The sequence below is a fragment of the Hipposideros armiger genome, unplaced genomic scaffold (assembly GCF_001890085.2).
Source record: "Hipposideros armiger isolate ML-2016 unplaced genomic scaffold, ASM189008v1 scaffold_38, whole genome shotgun sequence".
Lineage (NCBI taxonomy): Eukaryota > Metazoa > Chordata > Mammalia > Chiroptera > Hipposideridae > Hipposideros > Hipposideros armiger.
Genome location: NW_017731388.1, coordinates 83527 through 93569, shown reverse-complemented (window position 1 = coordinate 93569; position 10043 = coordinate 83527). Strand labels below are relative to the sequence as shown.

At 36.8% G+C, this 10043-nt stretch overlaps 1 protein-coding gene across 1 annotated transcript in view; it reads right to left on the bottom strand.

The window, feature by feature from the left end:
- Positions 1 to 10043, bottom strand: part of ATIC (5-aminoimidazole-4-carboxamide ribonucleotide formyltransferase/IMP cyclohydrolase) — a 49115-nt gene that overhangs the window by 15277 nt on the left and 23795 nt on the right. Inside the window, exon 9 of the mRNA XM_019638194.1 lies at positions 5970 to 6098. Coding sequence (XP_019493739.1) covers positions 5970 to 6098 — 129 coding nt within the window. The remainder of the gene's footprint in view (positions 1 to 5969; positions 6099 to 10043) is intronic.

Here is a 10043-nt window from a genome sequence, read left to right as displayed (position 1 = left end):
GACAATCTGGAAGAAATGGATAAATTTCTAGAAGCTTACAATCTACAAAGTTTGAACCAAGAAGAAACAGAAACTCTGAACAGACCTGTTACTTACCAAAGAAACTGAATCAGTAGTCAACAAGCTTCCAACAAACAAAAGTCCTGGATCAGATGGCTTCAGAGGTGAATTTTACAAAACATTCAGAAAAGAATTCATACCTATTCTCCTCAAACTATTCCAAGAAATACAGGAGGGAAGGCTCCCAAGCACATTTTATGAGGCCAATATTACTCTGATCCCAAAATCATACAAAGATATTACCAAAAAAGAAAACTACAGGCCAATATCCCTAATGAACATAGATGCAAAAATCCTCAACAAAATACTAGCAAACCGAATTCAGCAACACATTAAAAAGATCATACACCACGATCAAGTGGGATTCATTCCCAGTATGCAAGGTTGGTTCAATATACGCAAATCAATTAACATAATACATCATATATACAAAATCAAAAATAAAAATCATATGTTATCAATAGATGCAGAAGCAGCATTTGACAAAATCCAGCAACCATTTATGATAACAACTCTTAGCAAAGTGGGAATACAGGGATCATAACTCAACATAATAAAGGCCATATATGATAAGCCCACAGCAAACATCGTACTCAATGGGGAAAGGCTAAAAGCTTTCCTCTTAAGATCAGGAAAAAGACGAGGCTGCCCACTTTCATCTCCTTCTATTCAACATAGTTCTGGAAGTCCTAGCCAATAAAAGGCATCCAAATTGGAAAGGAGGAAGTAAAATTGTCATCATATGCAGACGACCTGATACTATATAGAGAGAATCCCAAAGACTCCACCAAAAAAACTATTAGAGCTGATAAATGAATTTAGTAAGGTAGCAGGATACAAAATTAATATTCAGAAATCAGCTGCATTTGTATACACCAATAATAAACTATCAGAAGAAGAAATCAGGAAATCAATCCCATTTACAACTGCTTCAAAAACAATAAAATACCTAGGAATAAATTTAACCAAAGAAGTAAAAAANGTAGCCCATGGCAACCCACTGCCACAGGGGCTGCAGCCTACGCCATTGCCGGCGACTCACGGCAGCCCAGCTCCAGGTTGAGCTGTTGTTCAGCGTCTTAGCTGTAGAGGGCAGTTGTCGCTGGCCCTCATATGTGGGATCTGGCGTCCCAAGCCAACTCTTAACCAATGCGCTACTCGGCCGGCCTGGTACATGGGAACTCTTAAAACTGCATGAGAATCTAAAACTCTTACTTTTTAAATCTCAAATTGAACACCTTAATGAAAAAGCACTGTTAGAAGTTCTTAAGAATTTATAAGTCTAAGGTGTGCTTAAATGTAATATATCCTTGCCTATCTACATCTGCTGTGAGTCACCAAGTACACGTTTTATTCCTTTGGTTCTGAGAAAGATAACAGCCAGTGCCAGCCTCCTAGGTATCTGCCTTCAAATCTAACCTGATGTTCTGAGTTAGGGTGAAGGAATACACAGACATGTCAAGGAAGGGGTGGGGTGGGAGTGGGGGAATCCAGTCTTATAAACATGGCACAAACAGTTAAAAAAAATTAAAGCATTAGTCAAGAAAAGAGGGAGAAGAGGAAGTAATTCAGGTGTGTTCATTAATGCTTAATACACACTCCTTACACTTCTACCGCTCTCTCAGGGCCGAAATCATTCTAGACCTAGTAGCACAATCTGATGATTCTGAGGCTGGAATATTAACAAAAATCTGCTTTAAAAGAAGGGAGGGAAATACAAAGGGAGGATAAAACCATCCTTCACAGCTTTAAGTTTCCAAATTTCTATTAAAAATAGATATGAAATAAATAGAGAAGAATTTAGATATGAGGGTAATTAAAATCATATCCTCAGTCCTTGAAAAAAAAAATCCAAGCTACCACACCATAACAAAACCTATCAAGTATTGTTAAATTATGAATCAGACCAATACCTATAAACCTACAGGAATAACTTTAAAAAGTGAGCCTCAATAGTTAGGCAAAATTGTCAACATGGGTACCATGGAATGGTCAGTACCCTTTCAGTATTTTTAAAGATACGTTGAGCAACCAGGTTAATAAAGTAATAAAAGGGCCCCATTTTATTGTGCACTGCTTAAAGTATCACCGTGGCAAAATACTGTTTTCATGTGCAAATCCCAGTACCTCAGCCTTGGCCAAAGAGTGGAGTCCAAAGGACTGAAAGATATTTCTACAGATAATGCCTACGAGTTCCTTTACTTCGGGGCACCTTCAATTTTCAAAGTTAAAAACGGAAGAATATCTATTAAACCAACAAAGATCATGTCTTAATCACCACTGCTTACTAACAGATAGAACTATCCCAATAAAGCTTTGAAAGCTCACTTTCAGCCATTCTACTTAATAAAGCCTCAGGAGTCAGAGCTGGCAACAGACTGTGCCTCTCATTTTCCACTTCTGTTACAGGGAATGACTTGTTCAGAGACTAACCCTCTTCTAAGAACAAAGAGAAAAGCTGACCAGAGAACTCATCAAATAGCAAACACCGAGAGGCAAAGATCTCAGATACAAAGGGAGAAATTAGTATGGCCATGACCATCTATGCTTTCAACCTCAAGGGATTTTCCAAGATGCAGGCAATAAACTAAGAGGCGAAGAAGCTGAGCACAGCTTTGGAGTCTTACAGGACTAAGAGGCAAAACTAGAGTTTAGGCTACACCAGAGAAGAGTGGTGCTGGTGGCTTTCAGAATAGCAGTGAACCACACATAAACAAACCAGTCCTCATGAAGCTGAACCCAAATTCAAATCAGCTCCCCATTCCTGGTGGGATGAAGGTGATCTGCCTCCACCTGATCTACCTGCCAGAAGTACAGTCAACTCTCTCCAGAGAAACCAAAAATAATACAATCCAGACCCTCAAAATATCTCTATAGTTTAATCACAAACAATAACCAGTAATCAATCAAAAATACGAGGCATCAGACTTCCGGTAAGATGGCGGAATAGACAGCCGCTGAGCCAACTGCCTTCCAGGATCACACCAAAATTACAAATAATTTATACAACATTCAACCTCAGAAGTCCCCTGAACACTAGATGAACAGAACCTCTAAATGAAGGACTAAAAGAGGAGGCCACGTCGAGTCTGGTAGGAGGTGCGGAGGCAAGAGAGGGGGAACCCCGTGAGGGACACCTCAGCGGTGGGGAGGCTTCTCTGGTTGGCAGAGCGACCCTCTGGCCCCACACAGAGCTCGCCAGCCCAGAGTTACTTTTCCGGGAAGAGGAGTTCCAGAATCACTGGCAATAGAAATTAGTGAGGACTCTTTTTGCTTGGCAGTCTTGAGAAATAAGAACAAAGTGGGAGGTGTCACGCTACCCAACATCAAATCATACTACAAGGCTAAAGCAATCAAAACTATGGTACTGGCATAAAAACAGACACACAGACCAATGGAACAGAATAGAGAACCCAGAAATAAACCCATCCATACATGGTTACTTAATCTATGACAATGGAAGCAAGAATTTACATTGGAGTAAAGATAGTCTATTTAATAAATGGTGCTAGGAAAATTGGACTGACACAAACAAGAAAATGAAAGTGGGCCACCTACTTACACCATATAGGAGAACAAATTCAAAATGGATTAAAGACTTAAATGTAAGACCTGAAACCATAAAACTCCTAGAAGGAAACATAGAAAGTAAATTTTCAGACATCACCCTCAGTAATATTTTTACTCATATATCCCCTCGGGCAAGGGAAATAAAAGAAAAATAACATATAGGATTACATCAAACTTAAAAAGTTTTTTCACAGCAATGGAATCATCAATAAAACAAAAAGGCAGCCTACTGAATGGGAGAAGATATTTGCCAATGATATATCTGATAAGGGGTTAATATCCAAAATTTATAAAACTCATTCAACACCAAAAAAACAAACCCAATTAAAAAATGGGCAGAGGATATGAAGAGGGATTTCTCTAAAGAGGACATACAGATGGCCAAAAGACATATGAAAAAATGTTTGACCTCACTAATCATTAGAGAAATGCAAAAAAAACCCACAATGAGATATCACCTCACTCCGATCAGAATGGCTCTCATCAATAAATCAACAAACAAGTGCTGGAGAGGTTGTGGAGAAAAGGGAACACTGGTGCACCGTTCGTGGGACTGCAGATTGGTGCAGCCATTATGGAAATCAGTATGGAGGTATCTCAAAAAACTGGAAATGGAACTACCGTATGATCCAGCAATTCCACTCTTGGGTATCTATCCAGAGAAACCCAAGACACTAATTCGAAAAAATATTTGCACCCGTATGTTCATTGCAGCGCTATTTACAACAGCCAAGACTTGGAAACAACCGAAATGCCCATCGGTAGACGACTGGATTAAAAAACTGTGGTACATTTATACAATGGAGTATTGCTCCGCTATGAAGAAGAATGAAATCGTACCATTTGCAACGATGTGAATGGACCTAGAGACTATTATGTTAAGTGAAATAAGTCAGTCGGAGAAAGACAAATACTATATGATCTCACTTATATGTGGAATTGAAAAAACTGAATGGACGAGCAAAGTAAACAGAAATAGTCTCAGAGATATAGAGGAAAAACTGATGGCTGCTAGTTGGGAGGGGGGTGGGGATGAGGGAGAAGGGGAAGGGATTAGACAGCATAAATAGGTAACTACAATATTGCCACAGGGACATGAAAGAGAGTTCGGGGAATATAATTAATAATGTAAATATTTTGTAGGGTGTCAGATGGTCACGTCTTATTAGGAGACCACTTCATGGATGGGATAGAGGCTTGATCACTGCACTGTACACCTGAAGCTGATGTTGTATAATATTGTATGTCAACTATAATTGAATATATATATAGTCACGAGATATGCAGTATAGTGTGGGAGTGGAGTCAATGGAACTGTAATAGATATGTATGATATGGGGAGGAGTGGGGCGGTGGAATGGGGGAGAGGGGTTGTCACTTTGAGGGGTAGAAAGTATAATTATTGCACTGTGTTGTACACCTGAAACTAACTAAAAAAAGAAAAAAAAAATGCCAGGCATATCAGCAGACAAGACCAGAAAACAATGGAGTGACACAGCTGAATTATTGGGAAAAAAAAAAAAAGTATAGCCAATATTAGACCCAGCAAAAATACCCTTCAAAATTGAAGGCCCAATTAAGAGATATCAGAAAACATTTACCAGCTCATCCATTTCCTTATTGTGTAATCTTGGGCAAATTTCTTAATTGTTCCCTGTCACAATTTTGTGATCTTTACAAAAGAGGTAATAGTAACCCACCCCCACCCACGTCTATAGAATACTATATGTATTAAATGATATAATACATAAATGCAAAAAAACAAAAAACAAAAAACAAATCCAAAACCACCATTATTATCCCAGGAATATGTCCTTCCTAAAAGATGAGAAAGAGTACAAGCACAAAAGCTTGTCTACACAAAAACATTGATCACAGCACTGAAAATAAAAAGAACCTAAATATCATACTACATCTAATACTTGAATTGCCATGTGGCCTTTCAGATGGTGATATGGATATATATTTACTAATATAGAAATACATTTTCAGCTTAGTGCATGAGAAAAAGGCAAGTTACAGAATAATTATGAAAGACATGATCCCATTTATGTATGAGATAAATATCGCGCGCTCTCTCTCTCTCTCTCTCTCTCTCTCTCTCTCTCTCTCTATATATATATATATATATATGTATGTATGTATATGCACAAAAGCTTCTAATACGGTCTTTCATTCACTTTTTAAACTCTCAAGCTTACTTGATGACTCAAAGAAGCACTAACCATTCGCATATCAACCAGTTTTAAATATAGGCCTTAAGAAATGTATAATCTTATAAATATTAAAAACAGACCTATAGAATTACTAACATTCAGTTCACATATTTTCAAACTTACATCTTTATTCTTGGTAACAACATTGCTGAATAATGATCTATCGATGACACCGTTATTTCTCTTCTGGCTTAAACGAAGACCAAAGAGAGTTCGAACTTCATTCTCATCTGGAGTGTAAGACGGGTCCATCTAAAATACAAATATAAAGAGTTAAAAGTACTATATCTACATCCTTCAAGAATGTTCATTTAATTTATATAAAAAAGATTTCTTTGTAAGCAGGTTAAATGCATTTTTTTCTAATTTAAGCATATGTAAGATCATTTCAGTATGGGTATAAAAGAATGGCCAAGCACCAATATTTTGCTCCAAAAAAATTTTATAGGTTTTACAACCCTATTGGGTATTACAGGTTTTACAATTTTTATATAACACATTAAAACCAATGATTCCGGTGAGCACATTTTTGGTTTGTTAACTAAAAGCACTATCTATAAAATCCTTTTGAAAGATTAGTGGATAAAACAAATTTGCTAATAAACCATCAGTGGCACAAAAATTAAATTCTAATTTCCGTTTCTAAAAATCTATTCTAAAATAACTAACACTTGAATTATAAGTTAAAAAGAAGTTAAAAGGGAAAAAACAGGCCCTTGTTTCTGTTGTCTTTGCTACTTGATGTGGAATATGTCCTTTATTGCTATCTTCCTCTCCCAGGTTTTGATCTAAAAATATATTAAAATGTGAGAATAACCTGCATAAGACCAGGTTATTTTCTAAAATTGACAGTATTTTTTCACTTATCCTTTGTATATGTTAAGTCAAAGAACTTACAAAGCACTAATATCTATACACAACAAATCCTTGTGCTAATTCTGCTTAATTCTCATTTTCCTTAATTCTAAAATGTTCCTTTTTCCTTTGTATTATAAAATTTCTAAAATTGGGATGTGTCCTCCAATTATTAGCTGATGTCAAAAGGAACTTGTCATTAGCCAGGTAGAGGAATTCAATTGTTCCCTATTGCAATTATGTGTCCATATACAAACTTAGTCAAGTCTCAAATAAAGTACTGAGGGAGTTCCAGCAGTCTTCACACCTTTAAATATGATACTGTCAGGGGCTGAAGAGGTCATGATGATGAGCTCAGGGTTTGGAAAACATTCTCCACAACACTGCTACACGTAACTGCTAATAGCCAGATGCACTTAATAATCTTAACAAAAAAAAAACACAATTAAGAAACTGAATAATATAGTAGCAGCTAACAGAATGGTTGAACTTGCTGTCAAGTAGCTTTAAAAAAAAAAGTATGTATATTTAAAGTGATTTTTTTTTCCTTCTTTCCTTAAAGAGGAAACATGGAACATATGGTGAACCATACAATTATTGGCATCTTACAATGAAGAATATTTAATAACTTCCATTAGACAGAGGAGGGGTTCTAAAGATTTTTGACATCAATTCTTACTGAAAAACAGCATTATGAATTTTTTACTTTCAATTCAAATATCTCTTTGCTTTATCATTGTACAATCTAAGGCTATGGGCTAGTTTCCGTAATATATAAGAGCTTGTAAAAATCAGTAAGGAAAAAAATCTCAACAACCTATTAGAAAAATAAGCAGAGTATGGGTAGATACTTCATAAAAAGGAAGTAAAAACACCCTTCAGTGTGAAAAGATGTTCACCCCAAACATAATGAGAAAACTGCAATGAGATGTCATTTTCATCTACCTTACTGCTAAGATGAAAAATTTTAAGAACACAGTGCTGGCAATGGTGTTAGGAAATAGGCACCCTTACACATTACCATTAAGACATAAAATTTATTGTACAACCTCTAAGAGGAACAGCATCTATCAAAATGACAAATACACAGAACCTGTAGCCCCACTGTAATTTCACTGCTAGGACTCTTTCCCCTGAGTTATTAACTTCATAGATTGTGTAGTAGCTAAAGACTGGTGACTGTCTAGATAAAATACACAGATATGGGACAAACTTCCAAGATGGTGAAGCAATGTGCAGTGTGTCAATGAGGGGGAAAAAAAAGAAAAAGAAATGCAAACATTTGCTTACCATGTATAGACGATTTCAGGAAAGACAAGAAATTTAAACTATTTGGTACTTCTAAAGAAAGGTAACAGAATGCAGAAGGGAAGGATGGGAGACTTTTCTTCAAATGGCTTCTAATATCTTTTGAATAGAGAATCATGTAAATATACTAATTATTTATAAAATTAAAAAATTTAATATAAGAGTAAGGAAGCTACCTTCATCTTAAACCCAAAAATTAATAGTAAAATAAATAAATAAATAAAAATTTGCAGGATTAAGGATAAAGAAACTGCAGAAAAGAAGGATACATGAGGAGTTCCGGTAAGATGGCAGAACAGACGGACGCTGTGTCAACTGCCTCCCAGGATCGCACCAAAATTACAAATAATATACAACATTCAACCTCAGAAGTCTCCTGAACACTAAATGAACAGAACCTCTAAACGAAGGGCTTAGAGGCCAGGTCGAGTCTGGTAGGAGGGGCGGACACTAGAGAGGGCGATCCCAGTGAGGGACACCTCAGTGGTGGGGAGGCTTCCCCGGTTGGGGGAGAGACCCTCCCGTCCCACACCGCGCTCACCAGCCCAGAACTCCTATAAGGCTAACAGCTGACTTTTCTACAGAAACTCTGCAGTCCAGGAGGGAATGGCAGGAAATATTCAAAATGATGCAAAACAAAGGCCTACAAACAAGTTTGCTCTACCCAGCAAGATTATCATTTAAAATTGGAGAGATAAAGAGTTTCTCAGAAAAGAATAAACTTAAGGAATTCATGATCACCAAGCCAGCATTGCAGGAAATGTTAAAAGGGCTTTTTTAACAGAAGAAAGGGGAAAACAAGCTAACCCAGGAAGATCAGAAATACAAATAACAAAAAGGCAACAAATATGCACCTATCAATAATCACTAAATGTGAATGGGCTAAATGCTCCAATCAAAAGACATAGAGTGGCTGAGTGGATAAGAAAACAGGACACATGCATATGCTGTTTACAAGAGACGCATCTCAGGCCAAAAGACACACACAGATTGAAAGTAAAGGGATGGAATAAGACATTTCATGCAAATGGAAATGAGAAAAACCTGGAATAGCAATACTTACTTTGAACAAAATAGACTTTAAAAGGAAGGCTACAATAAAAGACAATGAAGGGCACTACATAATAATAAAGGGGTCGATACAACAAGAGGACATAACCCTAGTAATCATCTATGGACCCAACATATGAGCTCCTAAATATATAAAACAGTTTATGATTGACATAAAGTCGAAGATCAAAAGTAGCACTACTGTAGTAGGGGACTTCAACACCCCGTTGTCATCAATGGACAGATCCTCCAGAGAGAAAATCAACATGGAAACAGTGGCCTTAAATGACACTTTAGACCAGCTGGATTTAATCGATATTTTTAGAGCATTTCACCCCAAAGCAACAGAATATACATTCTTCTCAAGTGCACATGGAACATTTTCCACGATAGACCACACGTTAGGCCACAAAACAAGTCTCAATAAATTTAAGAAGATTAAAATCATATCAAGCTAGTCTTCTCCAGCCACAATGCTATGAAACTAGAAATCAATTATCAGAAGAAACCTGGAAAGCACACAAATACATGGAGGCTGAATAACATGTCACTGAATAATAAATGGGTCAACAATGAGATCAAGGAAGAAATCAAAAGATACCTCGGGACAAACAAAAATGAAAACACCACGACCCAAAATCTCTGGGATGCAGCGAAAGCAGTCCTAAGAGGGAAATTCAAAGCAATGCAGGCCTATCTAAAGAAGCAAGAGTGGACGGCAGATTGGGGGAGGAGGGTTGTCAGTTTGAGGGGTAAAAAGTATAACTATGCCACTATGTTGTACACCTGAAACTAATTTAAAAAAATTAAATTAAGTTAAAAAAAAAAACAAAGAAACAAGAAAAATCTCAAATCAACAGACTATCTTTACACCTAAGGGAACTGGAAAAAGAACAGCAAAACAAACCCAAAGGCTGTATACAAGGAAGGAAATAATAAAGACCAGAGCAGAAATAAATGAAATAAAGACCAAAAAAGAAGTTC